Here is a 17,262-nt window from a genome sequence, read left to right on the forward strand (position 1 = left end):
GCAAAAAAATCATCAGACCGAACAAAATTCGAACTTGATCTGTAACTTGTCATGGTAAAACTATATACCAAATATCAAATCAATATCATCAAGGATGACACAAAAACATTGTCATATTGTTTGTTAAAAAGATGTATTTTTTTTTCGGGAGATGGGTTTATAAAAGTTTTTCCATACTGGTTTCTGAATCCCATATCTGAATTTTATGTAATACTTCATTGGTATAATTTTTCATAAATAAATAGTTTAAACTAAAAAGTGCAGAAAAATGATGTGCCGATTGACAGGTTGAAATACTGACAGATATTACTGACAGACAGGGTGCAAACCTAAAGTCCCCTTCAATTTCGTCGGTAGGGTACTAATAAGCCTGCCTGTTATCCTGATTTTGATTTGATCAGCCTGGTTGGTATCCCTATTCTGATTTGATCAGTCTGTTTGTTATCCCCATTGTGATTTGATAAGCTTGGTTGTTATCCCCATTCTGATTTGATAAGTCTGTTTGTTATTCCCAGTCTGATTTTATCAGCCTGGTTGTTATACCTATTCTGATTTGATCAGCCTGGTTGTTATCCGTATTCTGATTTGATCAGCCTGTTTGTTATTCCCATTCTGATTTGATCAGCCTGGTTGTTATCCCCTTTCTGATTTGGTAAGCCTGGTTGTTATACCTATTCTGATTTGATCAGCCTGGTTGTTATACCTATTCTGATTTGTTCAGCCTGGTTGTTATCCACATTCTGATTTGATGTCTGATTGTTATCCCCATTCTGATTTGATCAGCCTGGTTGTGATCCCCATTCTGATTTGATCAGCCTGGTTGTTATCCCCATTCTGATTTGATCAGCCTGGTTGTTATCCCCATATTGATTTGATCAGCCTGGTTGTTATCCCCATTCTGATTTGGTAAGCCTGGTTGTTATCCCCATTCTGATTTGATCAGCCTGGTTGTTATCCCCATATTGATTTGGTAAGCCTGGTTGTTATCCCCATTCTGATTTGATCAGCCTGGTTGTTATTCCCATTCTGATTTGATCAGCCTGGTTGTTATTCCCATTCTGATTTGATCAGTCTGATTGTTATCCCTATTCTGATTTGATCAGCCTGGTTGTGATCCCCATTCTGATTTGATCAGCCTGGTTGTGATCCCCATTCTGATTTGATCAGCCTGGTTGTGATCCCCATTCTGATTTGATCAGCCTTGTTGTTATCCCCATTCTTATTTGATCAGCCTGATTGTTATCCCCATTCTGATTTGATCAGCCTGGTTGTTATCCCCATTCTGATTTGATCAGCCTGGTTGTGATCCCCATTCTTATTTGATCAGACTGATTGTGATCCCCATTCTGATTTGATCAGCCTGATTGTTATCCCCATTCTGATTTGATCAGCCTGGTTGTGATCCCCATTCTGATTTGATCAGCCTGGTTGTGATCCCCATTCTGATTTGATCAGCCTGGTTGTTATCCCCATTCTGATTTGATCAGCCTGGTTGTTATCCCCATTCTGATTTGATCAGCCTGGTTGTTATCCCCATATTGATTTGATCAGCCTGGTTGTTATCCCTATTCTGATTTGATCAGCTTGGTTATTATCCCTATTCTGATTTGATCAGCCTGGTTGTTATCCCCATTCTGATTTGATCAGCCTGGTTGTTATCCCCATTCTGATTTGATAAGCCTGATTGTTATACCTATCCTGATTTGATACCAGTTGGTTCTATAAAGTTTGAACCCTGCTTGGGAAGATGTGTTATACTCCTATCTTAATTGACTAGGATTGTCAGTTTTCCTGCCAAAGGTCGGTGGTTCTCTCCAGGTACTCTGGCTTTCTCAACAAATGAGAAAAATGGCTTAAACCCAATCAACTAATCAATCAATCTAGATTAAAAAAAATATACCATGAACAAAAATGTGCATGGCATATTCTTCATTAAAAAAATTTATATAAAAAATATTTATTGGATAAAATATTTATTTACAAATTGGAATAAATACAAAATTTCTTGGCTCATAAGTACATCAAAGACAGTGACTGTGAGAGATATGCATCAGCTTACAAAGTTTGTATCATTTTGTGTCTGACATTGTAAATTCTATACAATGATTTGTAGATTTTTCACCCATTTACTTCACTAATAATATGCAAACCCTTGACACTGGAATGTTTGAATCCCCCCGAATGCATGTTAAACTTTTTATTTCAGATAAACCCTTAATACAAGAATGTGTATACTGCTTAAAGCGAGCACGTTTGTACACTACTTTACACTCCAATTTTTAAAATCCATTGATCTTATAGAATGAGTGCAACTCATTGTTACCTGAATGCCCATTAACCTTACAACACTTTATAAGGGAGGAACAGATGTTTATTTAAAAAAGTCCAGGATAAAGGTATACTGTTTGTATAAAATTCAAGAAAAGTTATTAAGAATTTCTTAACATTATTTTTTACATTATTAGTGTATCTCAAGGGTAACTGGGCAAAGGGTTATGCTTAGCCTAGGATTAAATCCAGGTGTTGTAAATGTAAGTTGTTGAATACATAAGTAACAACCATCATCCTTTAAGGTGGTACCTAACACTACAGGGAGATAACTCTGTAAAAATCAGCTAAACGTTTTAATCACGTTGTATTGTTAAGGAAATATTAAGCTTCTCAATGATCAAAATTAGTGTTTGTCAAACTGCTATATAACCAGTGAAATTTTTCTGATAAAGTGGTTGGTTCAAATTATTTGAAATTTTTATATTTTTGTCAAAGGGTCAAAGTAAACATTTTGTCAAAATTTTAGGAATATTAAACGAGCCAAATTAATATTAGTCAAGGTGTTGGGTACCACCTTAAGTTCATTGACGTAATAAACAAGCAGGTGCATGTTTTGTCCTGTTAAGCATACCCTCACTCGTAATTCAAAGTATTGGAAATCAAGGTTTCTAACAGATCTGAAAAACATTAAATATAAAAACTCATTACTGCCAAGCAGCTGACTAATTATAAAGCTCTCCCTAAATGATTTTTTTAAGGAAACAGTAATGAAAATTTTAAAGTTTATTAAACACACTGGGTATCACGATCTGAAACAACGAAGAGATCCAAAACCATGACTAGCAAGTAATGAAAATTTTGTAACAGTTGGTAAGTAAAATCTGGATACGATTCCCACAGAGGAAATATGCTCAAAATGCCGAAATGTTCAAAGTATTGGCAAACAGGAAATAGGTTGATCTGAAAAGTATTCACACATTACAACTTATTACTGTCAAGCTGCTGATGAAATATGAAGTCAAACTGTTCAAAATAGTACACGAGAAATGTGACGGAAATAATTGTTGGACGACCAGACGGACAGACGGACATGGTGAATGTAATACAGCCCTACTTTTAGAGTAGGGGTTTAAATCATCAATAACATATATATTACAGTAAAGTTATGAACACAGTAGGTAATAATAAATAACATACAAAACTATTCATTTAATTCACTCAATCATATATCTACTTTTACAAAATTTGCCTCATCTCTAAGGGCTATTCCATTTAAATGTATGTGGGAGGGTAGGAAGGGAAGTTTAATTATTGAATGTGGGTCATGGGTCTTTTTTCAGTATGCGTCTATTACCATTATGCAAAATTATCTAAAAAATGGTTCTTAGTTGTAGGGATATTTTGACAGTCCCTTCCTACCCTCCCACATTCATTTTAATGGAATAGCCCTAAATTATACTCTTGTTAAACCTTGTATAATAATTAAAGCTGTAATTAATCAAATTCTCCATTTTTAAAATGTCCAAAAAATCCTGTGTTAATTTCTGCTCATACCTATATTTTTTAACATATATTAAAATTGAATTTTTTTACAGAAGGATGTATTTTAAACTTTTTTCACAATTTTTTCGAAAGTTTTTTAAAAAATCCAAAAGAATAAAAAAAAAAACACTTTCTTAAATACAGCTTGACAAATATCATTTTAAATTCTTACAATTTTATTTTGATATTTGATAACTGGTAGGGCTTAATCTACTGACTACTTTCATGAAAATTTCCTGCCACAATTTACTTAAATTGTATAAGGGGCAGATAGAAAGAAGGACAAATGCAAGAACCATTATTAAAGAAAATATATAACCTTATGGAGTGTAATTGTGCTAATTCCTAGAATTTCACCAGGGTTACAAGTGTATCCATTTCAAGTTCTTTCATATAAAACTAACCATCTATACTCATGATACTCAGAGATAAGAAACAATATTTCTATGGCCTATTTATAACCATCTATACTTAGAGACAATATTTTGACTCTTACATCACATATATCTGTCAATCAACAATTAAATACATAATTTTACTTAATTTACATCCAGCTTCATTTAGCTACACATCTGTGTCACTTAAATGCTTTAAACTTTGTCTAAACATTCAAAGACTTGCTGATATATATGTCACGAGACCTGCCAAACGTGGCAAGCACTGGTCAATCAAATCCATTATACAGTATCTAGTCATTCATTGGCTGCCTGATCTAAAACTTCCTGTGATTGGTCTTCAGGTTGTAAACCTATGTCACTTAAACGTTTTTTATAAGTCTCCGCCTCTACTTCCTTCTCCTTTAACTGTTGTTTAAAAGCCTCAGCTTGTTTCTGCATTTCTTCTAATTGTTTCTTTAAATCGTCCTTATCTAATGTCTCTAATTTTATCTGAAAAATAAAAATATGTTACTATGGTAACTAAAATTCACCATCTTATTTCATATTCTATAGCTTTTTATGAAATAAGAAAACTAGAGGTTCTAAAGAGTCTGTGTCACTCACCTAGATCTATGTGCACCTTCATAAATGGACACTCTCAAACATTTTAGACTATAATATTATTCATAACTAAAATCTCTTTTTAGTTGAACCTGTATTGCTCATCATTGTTTTCTGTTGACACAGAAATATATCTCTCCTTTTGGTAATTTTGAAAGTAATATGCCAATGTTGAAATACCATGACTGAGGGCCGGGGCCAAACCAAATAATCTCCATTGAAATTAGATGTGCCAATGCTTATACAACTGCATACCAAATATCATAGATTTAGCATACTGTGGATTCATTTAATTTCGTGGATATCAATTTTCGTGGATTGCTGAAAACTTGCATATTCGTTGATATTTGATTTCGTATTTTGCCAATCTCTGGATACAAAGCCTATTGAAAATATGTTATTCGTTGAACATTTGAATTCGTGGTTCACCTGTACCCACGAAACCCACGAAAATTGGTATCCAACGAATAATAATGAATCCACAGTGTTTCTCCATAAACTGATCTAATCACAAATTTTAACATGTAAACTATGTAAAAATTTCAAAGTCAATAGACCATAACTGAGGGGTTGGGCCAAATAATCTCCATGGAAATGAGATGTGCCAATGCTTATACAACTGCATACCAAATATCACTGATCTACCTTCAGTGGTTCCCCTTGAATTGACCTTATCACAAACTTTATCAAATTGTTGACCCTGTCAATGTTGGAAACAGCATACCTAAGTCTCACTAAATATATATGACTCCATCATGCGAGACAAAAAAGGTAAAATTCGTCATTTGAAGGCAATGACTCCTTTAAGTAGTTATCTAAATTTTCAAGAAAATGGACAGTTGGTATAAAGAATCATCATTCTGACATTTCTGCCCCTGTCAGATTTTCTCTATCTATAGTAGTTTTCAAGACAACAGATAAAACTTGCATTTTACTACCATATTTTTTAGCCATGTCAACAATGTTGGTTTGCAGGCTTGATCATCGGACACAATTTTTAAACTAGATACCTTATTAGGTGATGACTGTGGCCAATTTTGGTTCCAGTTGGCCCATTAGTTTCAGCAGAGAAGCTTTTGTAAAAGTTAACTGCCGACAGATGAAGACAACAGGTAAGTTAAAATCTAAGTCTATTTATTAGTTAATTAGGAAAAAATAAAAACAAATATTTTCAAAAATTTTCTCTGGTCTTTTTGTCATAGAAAAACTTCTGTCCTAATCTCATAAAATTCTCAGAGGTGTTGTATTCACATTGTTACAATAATAAATAAAAGAAGAATGTGTCCCAGCCCCCGCTTATAAATATACAGCAAATTCAGCAATTATTCAATTTACAAAGGGACATAACTCGAGAACGGTAAAAGTGACGCTCCATATTCGAACTTGATCTGTGTTTGGTAGTAATAAGCATTGTGTATAAGTTTCAGAACATTTGGTAAAGTAAAGTTAAGAGTGTGGAAACTGCAAATTTGAAAATATTTTCATTTATAAAGGGACATAACTCAAGAATGGCAAAAGTGATGCCACCCATATTCAAACTAGATCTGTGTTTGGTGGTAATAAGCATTGTGTATTTAAGTTTATTAACATTTAGTTAAAGGAAACTAAACTTAGAGAACGGAAACTAATTTTGGGACGTACTGACATACGGACAGATGGACAAGGGAAAAACTTAACGCCCCCTTCAACGTGATGGGGGCATAAAAAAATATTATATTAGTCCAATAACTCCTGTAAAAATAGTCAAATAAAACTTACAACATAACAAGGTCAAGAATAATCCTACCAAGTAGGAAAAGTTTATGTCCAATGGTCTTTGAGAATTGATGTGTTTCTTTCAAAAACATACAAGAGACCATTGCCATATCCCATGGTGTGATGCATGGGGGACAAATTAAAGGGTTTTTCTCTTCTCAGCTCTTAAAAAATTCCCTGTCATGGTTTTGCAAATTAAAATACATTGACCCAGACTTAATAACTTTGACCTGAACCTATCACTGACATCATGGAACTGACCTTGACTAGTTTGACCGAGACTTAATAACTTTGACCTGAACCTATCACTGACATCATGGAACTGACCGTGACTAGTTTGACCCAGACTTAATAACTTTGACCTGAACCTATCACTGACATCATGGAACTGACCTTGACTAGTTTGACCCAGACTTAATAACTTTGACCTGAACCTATCACTGACATCAGGGAACTGACCGTGACTAGTTTGACCCAGACTTAATAACTTTGACCTGAACCTATCACTGACATCAGGGAACTGACCTTGACTAGTTTGACCCAGACTTAATAACTTTGACCTGAACCTATCACTGACATCATGGAACTGACCTTGACTATTTTGACCCAGACATTATAACTTTGACCAGAACCTATCACTGACATCATGGAACTGACCTGGACTAGTTTGACCCAGACTTAATAACTTTGACCTGAACCTATCACTGACATCATGGAACTGACGTGGACTAGTTTGACCCAGACTTAATAACTTTGACCTGAACCTACCACTGACATCATGGAACTGACCGTGACTAGTTTGACCCAAACTTATAAAGGTTTCTTCCAGTTTGTTGGTGAAACAAAGAAATAACTCTTCGTTCAATCATGATAACTACTCAAATACAATCTGATATCTTAATTATGACATTTTCTTCATAATATTGATATAAAGATATAATTAACACTAGTTTTTTGTTACTATGACTACAGACAACATAAACATATATACCATTATTTAACTTACACCATCCCCTTTATCTTCAGGTTCAACATCTGTCCTTGACCTTTTGGCTGGGGGTTCATCTGTCAATGATGAAATACTGTTATTAAATCTATTGATATCCTTTACATTTAGTAATGATTGATTGATTGTTGGTGTTTAATGCCACTTGCAGCACTCTTGACTATATCATGACAACCAGTTTTTAATTGGTGGAGGAAGAACTAGTAATGGTGGATTGTTTTATACTTTGAATTATATTCAATGCGTTAGAATTAAAAATGGTTTCAAATAAGAATAGTTTATTCAAGTTAACAGGATAAAAGATAATCTTTCGAAAGAGATGACAAGAACTCATCAGGGAATGGATTTGGTTTAAGAATAGAGAACAATGGGCAAAAAGTGCAGAACTAAGGGCTACAAAAATAAATCAAAGAGCATGATTGCTCTGAGGGATATGATTGCCATTGTTTTCAGTTGATATTAGTCAGTATAATGACAAAGTTCAGGTGTGATTTTGATCCCATATATACCGTTTGTTGGTGCACCTGACAGTCGGAAAGTACAGATTATGCAACAGGTAACAGGTACTATTGGGATCAGGCCTGGAATGTCGTAATTTTCAATCAACAACATATTAGTTAGATTTCGCATGCAGTTACGTTGATTGAGCATGCACGACAGCGTATAAGACAAAGATCGATAACGGTCTCCGAAATTTGGATATTTTCTCAAAAATTGGCATTTTCTGTGGAAAAACAAGTGTTTCAAAGACAAATTTAGGAAGAACAAAACACTAGATTTATACATGATATCACAAATATTTCCGACTTTGTATGGTTTCAGAGGTTTTGATGCTCAATGAAATCAGTCTCTTCCTTTAGTAGTATAGATTCCTTCTAAATGTTATCAATCCCACATATTAAGGTAACACGATACCGAATGGCATATCTCCTAATTTCCAAACTTTTTGACACACGTGTTCTTTGAATCGAATTACATCGGAATATGTAATAAAAAATGGGGGTCACCATTTTTGTTTTCTTGGTATTTTGATAGTAATACGTCAATTTTGGCGACAAATTTACATAGGTATATAGGAGAAATGGCTTTTTTTCGGCTTTCCTTTTTAGATTTTCCAATGGATGGATATGTTCTTATATACGGAGAAAAACAAAAAACTAACATAATATCCAGGATTGCATACTGAATCCATACACGTAAAAAAACTCATATGTCACCATCCTTGTTTTTGAGATAAATGGCTTCAAAGTTGATCGATATGCCTAGAATTTGACCGAAAACGTATGACGTTATTGAATACAGAGTATAACGTTATTCCTACGCAGAGATATGGAAAACAAAATATGTGTCAGGATCTGAATGTTGTTTTTTTTATTTTCATTTCCCCTGTCGGGTTTCGTAAATTTCCTAGTTATGCAATATGAAATTCTACTGATATAAATTTATTTCGTCCTGCACATGGAAATTTCACTCACATGAATTAACATTAATCTCGTCTGAATTTCACACCAAACGAGCATATACTTGAAACTTGCTTGAACTGGTTGGTTCCACGTGAATCTTATGATAATAGTTCATGCATAAATCAACGGAATTTGGTACACGTTGAATTCACGTAAATTTTTATAATAAGATTATTCAAATAATATCTTTATTCTAAATTTAATTAAAATCATGAAAAATACCTCCAAATGTTTGTAAAGTTCACGTGAAAATAACATGAAAAATTTCACGTGTGGTTCATTGAATTAATGAGTTTTTAACTCCATCATTTAAGACAATGGTGGTGTCATCGCTGCATCCATGCAGAAATAGAGTACTTTAAAAATTTGATTTAGTTAACAGATTTATAATTGCTTGGTTTTTGATGGTTGTTTAACGTTCAGTGGCAAATAGTTCATGCATGTTCGGGACGATACAATACAATTTGGAAAACAGTTGTTTATAAAAGACAAATTTGATGCACCAGTCAAAAAAGGTTAAACATTCTGTTAGTTGTGAAAATTATGAGGGAAAATAATGATCCTGATAAAATACACATTCTAAAAAATAAAATAACAAAACTCAAAGAAAAATTCAAAACTTAAAAGTCCCTTATCAAATGACGAAATCATAAGCTCAAATACATCGAAAGAATGATAAACAGCCGTCATATTCTTGACTTGGTACATACATTAGTATAGTGTACTCTACGTGGTGTAAATGTGTGAGTTGGTTGGTTGAGCAAGTCGGACAAACCTTGCAAACTGTATGCAAAATTTCACAAAGTTCAACAGTCTGTCATTTGTGGAAAATTATTTACAAAACAAATCTTGAGATCATATATTCATTCTTTATAAGTAATGCAAACCGCGAAATATAAAAGTTCCAGCTTGAAATTCCACATGTAGGAGATGTAAGCTGGAGTCTGTACACTGCGTTCCTTTTATATGTTATCAAAATGCCTAATCCAGCAACCTGTCATGAACAAAAAATAAAGAAAATCCAGACGACATGCGTACCTTTAATATGAGTAGTAACACCAGGTAAATAATTTAAACCTGAAGCAAAAAGACTGTAGTCCTAAATAATTAGCCGTATGTATAAACCCTATGTATATATGTCAAGTGCGGGATTGACGGTCGAACGGACACGGGTGAAACAATATGATGATATGTGCTCTATTGGAATTTTGGTGACAAAACATATTTTTGAATATGCAGTTCATATAATGGAATGGTAATTTGGAGATCTAAAATGAAGTAGCAATGTAAGCAAGCTACCATTTCCGTCATTTTGTCTTTGGTGGAAAGTTGATTAATTGGCAATCTTACCGCATCTCCTTATTTCATTATGGTTTGAATTTTCTCAAGAAGAACAAAAGTTTTAAGACTTAACAAATATGTACTAAGAGACTGTGATAATTATACTACACATACTTTCCAATTTAGGGGACCAACGTTTACTAAAACTACAAATTAGAAATAAAAAGATACTCGTCCAATTAGCATTAGTCACAATTTTCTTGAGGTCTTTGGTTTTGATGTCGTTAAATGTCCAGATGTTGCTATCTTATAAATTGCATATCCCATATCTCCATTTATCATTATAACAGCCAACTTTTGTACAAAAAACATGTACCATATATTTTTTTGTTTTATTTGTACTTGTCCTTTTACAAATAAAGTCTCATGTTACCCCACTTCCATAATGAGCAAGCGGTCGATTGCTTTGAAAAAATTAGAGGCAATGATTTAAATTTTAACAATTAAAGTTATAAGTGACGGGTGTAAATTATAGGATTGATTGTTGGTTGCTTAACGTCCAGTGGCAAATAGTTCATGCATGTTCAGGACGAGAACAAGTTAACAATAAATACAATAGCTAGGTTTTGTAATAGAGGCCATCTGGGATGATGGTCGCGAAAATTTGGACTGACACTGGAAAATGAGGGTATATTGGATAGGGACAGACATTTTTTTTCGCAACAGGCCACCTACGGACCTCTCAAAGAGTTGTTTCAAGGGTTCTTAATGTTCAGAGAGCGTAGAACTCTCTTTACACGAGGCATCGGATTTAACGTCCCCATTCTGACCGGACGTGGCTGCAAACTTGATACATCCCGCACAGCCAAATGGACGCCCCACTTTGGAAGCATTTTCTGACTGCAGGTCGGAAGAAGACCAAGTGACCATATTTCTATTTCCTAGTCATCCTTGGGGTGTAAATTGTAGAATAAAAACAAAATATAAAAATTATGTACATTGTCAGAAATATAAAATTCAATGTATTTGTACTCACTACGAAACAAGTGAAAAGGTCGGCGAGTCTCGCTTTTCATCGTGTTTCTTAAGCTCGTACACATACATTTTATATTACAATGTACATATATATACTAGTATATAGTATATTCATCCACACAAAGAAATAAAAACACTTCTTTTTTACATGTATATAGATATACTTTTATACTTGTTCTAAAAACTCCTTTTAAAACTGTGAAACTCCTCGGGCTTTTCCTGACGCCTAGTATGTGAGCAATATGTCCCTCAGGGCCTCAAAAGGCAACTATGTTTATTCTCTTTCAGTCGTTTTGTCTCCGAACTTGTAAATGTAAATTATTTCCAACTCAAATCACACCAAAAAAAACACACTACCACCGAATACCCATGCAAGCGTAAATTAACACGAATATAAAATTTAAATGATTTCAAGATCAAGCTATTTCAGTCTCTTTCTGCCGTTTGAAAAATAATTAGTCAGTCGTTTGCTTGTAAATTTCGAGAGAGAAAAATTGTAACTGAACCAGTCTGACTAGAGCCAGCCCGAACTATCAACTTGCGTTTATAGACGCAAGTGGATACTTGGAGCTGGCTTTAATCAGACTGTAACGGGACCTGATTTTTTTTTATTTTATTTTTGCCGAATCAAGTTCCCATGTATTTCTCAGCCTACGTTAACTTTCTCAGGCCTCATTCCGATGTTGCTGTCTGCCCTGTGTAGACTTGGTCTATAGGGTTACAAAGCTAGCACTTTATTTTTAAAATGTTTCCGAAACTATATCGGATTTACTCTGTATAAACCAATGATTTTCAGAGACTGTTTACACTTGGAACATAGGGAAAGTTATTCGGCAAAATAAGCAAGTTAAACCACGTTTTTTATATTCCATACTAACAAACTATTTTCTGTATGAGTATCAAAGTCTGCTTACATTGTGCTTTTTCGCCTAATTCTATCCGTATTCTCATTCCGATAAATTTCCTGTTCCATTTTGCCCGAGCGGTGTTTTTGACGATCATTTTAACATGAATTAATAGTTGTTTTTTCACACATCATCCCAAGTGTCTATAGATTAGATTTCGACTTTCAAAACCAAATTTCATGGCGATACGGCGCGCATCATGAATAAGTATTTATTGCAAAAATAAACCAAGAATAAAATAAAGTGTTAAAACTCAGTCTGTTATGCATAAAAACATATATAAGATAAATCGTGCAGATGCTTAAATACTAAAGAAACACAATATTTAAAAGTAAAGTAATACATTTTTAAAGGTTAACAATGAGCAGAAGAATTGCCAGAAAACGATAAAGCAATCTATGTCAAATAAGTTAACCGTTACGTATTGCATCAAAACTCTCAGCACTCTACATCTAGGGAAAGTTACCGTTAAAAATGTCACATAATGAATTACCAAAAATATTTTTTTTATTATTTAATCACTTTGTGATTGCAGAACCTGCTGCATTGGCTTGTATGTGTGAACGTTATTCGATAACGTCAGGAACGATAACTCGTGGCGTAACGTCATTCGGTATCGTGTTACCTTAAGTGTCAAAAATATACATTTGTGCAAGCACACAAAAGTCAATTGGTTCTTTCTTTGGATTTAGGATTCATACATTTGTCATATGGCCCAAAATGTTAAAATCCTAGACGTCTTCCAAAATTGCACACATTTAAATGATGATTGCGGGCAAGATTGTAAATTCTATCATTAATGAAAAGCTTTTTGGAAAACGGTATCTCAATTTAACGAAAAAATCTAATGGATTAAACTAAACCCTGTTTTTTATGTTTTTCAACTTTCAACTTTGTATTTGATTCGACTTTCTTACTGTTTTGATTCATGTGCCACTGATGAGTTTTATGTAGCATTACCAAATTATAAGTTCCATACATTTTTTGTACATGAGATTTTGCTACTCATGCTTCTGTATCTTCTGTCAGTATGAAATAATCAACCTTTTTCTTCTGATGCATTTCTTGATTATGTCCACTGTTCATTTAATACATTAAACATGTTTAAGGAAATTTTGATGACTGAGATATAAATACTAGCTATTCATTGATGTCTTGTTAAAAAAAAAAGCTATTTATCATGTTCATTGATGTCTAAATTACTTTCCCCCATTACAAATAACTGAGTACATTTTAATTTCTCAGTAAAATACTCAAAAAATTAAAATTTGTTTTTCCTTCAAAATTTTGCCCTTTTGATCAAATTTACCCAATCCAGGTAGTACAATAAAATTGCATAAAATTTGGAAAATTCAAATTAATGGAGTGATCGAAGTGATCGTAATATAATGACTGGATTATTCGGGATGCCCTGTATGACATTATGGCACTTCTTACTCCAAACAAAACATTCTTGTTCAAAACCATCATACAGTTCAACACCACCGTAAATTGACTTCAAAATTTCTACTAGTTATATCGATTTCACCATGAATCTTCTGAATATTTCGTCTGCATTCCTTCGCTAAATTCTTCTGTTCAAACACGTGTATACATTGAAAACACGTTTCATGCTCCATTGCACATGTTTACAAACAATTTTAAACTCCTCCTTTTTTCGTGCCATACGTCAGGATACATTGATCCCATGATGCAGCTTATTTTTAATTTCCGGTTGACCGGCGTTAATGGAGTGATCGAAGTGATCGTAATATGACGACTGGATTATTCTGGTTACAGAATTCCCTCTCTGACGTGATTCTAAATATATAAAACCCTAAATATAAATACTGCTTAATTCTAATTTTCCGTATTGGAAAATAAACGCAAATGAAAAAGGGAGATATCAAAACAGGAGGATTATGAGAAGAAATTTAACAGAATGTTGTTTAAATTCAATCTCTTGTTTGTTTTTACTTTTTATAACAGGACAATCTTAAGAATCTGAGTTGTTCCTATTAATGTAAACACAAAACAGTTGACGTGAGAGTCTTGGAAGGGAGTCAATGGTAAAAGAGTCTACAGATTGCCTGAAGGCACTCGTACCCCAAAAATTGAGAAAAAAATCCTCAAATATACAGAATACAGAAAAATGGGGTGTTGAAATATAAAGAATAGACCTTATCGCTATTTGGATATCTGCGATACTTGAACTATTGACATCATACAACAATCACTTTTCCTTTGTCGTGTCAGACATTTTCTATTGTGATGTCCAGTAATGGCAGACAAATAGAGATAAGGTCTATAGAGAATAACAGGCAAAAATATTAAAGAATAAAGAAAAGAAGGAACCCCCATCTAGACCCTCATTCATCTTCAGGTGGAACCCCCATCTAGACCCTCATTCATCTTCAGGTGGAACCCCCATCTAGACCCTCATTCATCTTAAGGTGGAACCCCCATCTAGACCCTCATTCATCTTCAGGTGGAACCCCCATCTAGACCCTCATTCATCTTCAGGTGAAGTAAAACAAGAATAGGTGTCAACAGAATAGACAACATTCTCTCTCTGCCCTTCTAATTTTTTTTTTTTAACTTTAAATAACTACCAACCTGAAGCATCTCCCCCGGCTCCTTCTTCTGTTACCATGGCAACATCTGAAATTTGTAAACTATTTGTTTCTGTAACTGTAGTAACATCTGAGATGTGTAAGTTATTTTCGTCTGAGATCTGTAATCCTGTTTCTGTTATTTCATCCCCTTCCATTGTCACGTTTGTGACATCATCTGTTACCTCGGTAACGGTCAACATTCCATCAGTCGGTGTAACAATCTCTCCTGTCACTTCTGTTACCATAACAATACCATCTGAATGTTCTGTTACATCTCCAACTAAATCCTGATTTTCCATGGTAACTACATCATCACCCATGGCAACAATCCCAGCATCCTCAGTTACACCTCCCAGATTCTGGTTTGAGACGATCGTTAAAACATTCTGTAAAATGAATTATCAATTTCAAAAGATTTCCTGGTCAAAATTTAGTTTCCCTTATGCAATGGAAAATTATGGTGATAAAACTGACCTTAACTGGCTAAAATGGGATAAATAATTACTATGACATCACAGAAATGAGGTCATAGTCAAATAATGCCGGAAAGATGACTTAATATTTACATTCTTGTAAAGGCAATATTATAAATCCAATAATAGAAAAGGCAGATTTAAATTATACTAAGCATATATTTTTGTTCCCCCTCCCCATGGATCCCCCATTTCTACAACATTATCCCTTTGTTATCCTTACCTGGTCATCCATATTCTCTCCTGTTGTCATTAAATTTGTCCCCCTGGGAGCCCCATTTGAATATCTACAACATTATCCCTTTGTGACACTTACCTGGTCATCCATATCTCCTCCTGTTGTCACCAATTCTGTCCCTTCTGGGAGCCCTGTTACAATATCTTCAACATCACCCCCTATGTGAGCAGCTTCCTCTATGACCTCAGGACCAAGGTCAACTTCAGGTTTAACAACAATTTCTCCTTCTTCTCCATCTTGCTGTTTGATGAAGTTGAGAGCAATTTTTCCTGCCTCTGGAAAATAAATCAATTACTAGATTCAATCAAGCTTCTAAATATATTGTAAAGAAATTGAACCAGTATTGTTGGTCTGTTAGTTGACCTCTAGATGTCTTTTGGTTGTTTCAATTATTGGTAGTTGATTTTGACCTTTGACTATTGTTGAGCACTTTTTGTTGACCTCTAGAGTTCTTTTGGTTGTTTGTGCTATTGGGTTCTGACCTTTGATAATTGTTAAAGACTTTTGTTGAGCTCTAAATGTCTTTTAGTTGTTTGAATTATTGGGTGTTGACACTTGACCTTTGACTATTCTTGAAGTCTGTTTGTTGACCTTTCAATGTCTTTTGGCTGTCTTAAGTTCTTGCCTGTTAACATAATAGATTGTCCACTATCGATAGCAGATGTGATGATCCCTCCCTCTGAGATCATTACCATTGTTATACCCTGATTACTATGGTTACAAGTTCTTACCTGTTAACATAATAGATTGTCCACTATCGATAGCAGATGTGCTGATCCCTCCCTCTGAGATCATTACCATTGTTATACCCTGATTACTAGGGTTACAAGTTCTTACCTGTTAATGTAATAGATTGTCCACTATCAATAGCAGATGTGATGATCCCTCCCTCTGAGGTCATTATCATAGTTATACCCTGATCACTATGGTTATAAGTTCTTACCTGTTAATGTAATAGATTGTCCACTATCAATAGCAGATGTGCTGATCCCTCCCTCTGAGGTCGTTATCATGGTTATACCCGGATCACTATGGTTACAAGTTCTTACCTGTTAACATAATAGATTGTCCACTATCAATAGCAGATGTGCTGATCCCTCCATCTGAGGTTGTTATCATGGTTATAATACACTGATCACTATGGTTATAAGTTCTTACCTGTTAACATAATAGATTGTCCACTATCAATAGCAGATGTGCTGATCCCTCCCTCTGAGGTCGTTATCATGGTTATAATACACTGATCACTATGGTTATAAGTTCTTACCTGTTAACATAATAGATTGTCCACTATCGATAGCAGATGTGCTGATCCCTCCCTCTGAGGTCGTTATCATGGTTATAATACACTGATCACTATGGTTACAAGTTCTTACCTGTTAACATAATAGATTGTCCACTATCGATAGCAGATGTGATGATCCCTCCCTCTGAGGTCATTACCATTGTTATACCCTGATTACTATGGTTACAAGCTCTTACCTGTTAATGTAATAGATTGTCCACTATCGATAGCAGATGTGATGATCCCTCCCTCTGAGGTCGTTATCATGGTTATACCCTGACTTTCCAACCAATTCATGGCCTCAGTTGTGGCTGTGTCTAAAGATTAAAAAAAAAAAAAAAAAAAATACAATATTTCTGTTAAATCTTAATACTTAGGAATCATTTTTATTCTTTGGATACAAATTTCCATGGATT

General features: G+C 34.3%; 1 protein-coding gene across 4 annotated transcripts in view; it reads right to left on the reverse strand.

Annotated features, from left to right (window-relative positions):
• Positions 1–1,941: 1,941 nt before the first annotated feature.
• LOC127731788 (GA-binding protein subunit beta-1-like) overlaps positions 1,942–17,262 on the reverse strand; it is a 38,375-nt gene continuing 23,054 nt past the window's right edge. For 3 of the 4 annotated variants that reach the window (XM_052240626.1, XM_052240625.1, XM_052240628.1), the window contains 5 exons: positions 17,044–17,163; positions 15,640–15,836; positions 14,852–15,236; positions 7,573–7,631; positions 1,942–4,700 (listed from right to left, as the gene is read on the reverse strand). In XM_052240626.1, the coding sequence (XP_052096586.1) occupies positions 4,506–4,700; positions 7,573–7,631; positions 14,852–15,236; positions 15,640–15,836; positions 17,044–17,163 (956 nt within the window). In that variant the 3' untranslated portion in view covers positions 1,942–4,505. The remainder of the gene's footprint in view (positions 4,701–7,572; positions 7,632–14,851; positions 15,237–15,639; positions 15,837–17,043; positions 17,164–17,262) is intronic. The other variant, XM_052240629.1, reaches the window with a different exon arrangement.

Source organism: Mytilus californianus, unplaced genomic scaffold (genome assembly GCF_021869535.1).
Source record: "Mytilus californianus isolate M0D057914Y unplaced genomic scaffold, xbMytCali1.0.p SCAF_20, whole genome shotgun sequence".
NCBI lineage: Eukaryota > Metazoa > Mollusca > Bivalvia > Mytilida > Mytilidae > Mytilus > Mytilus californianus.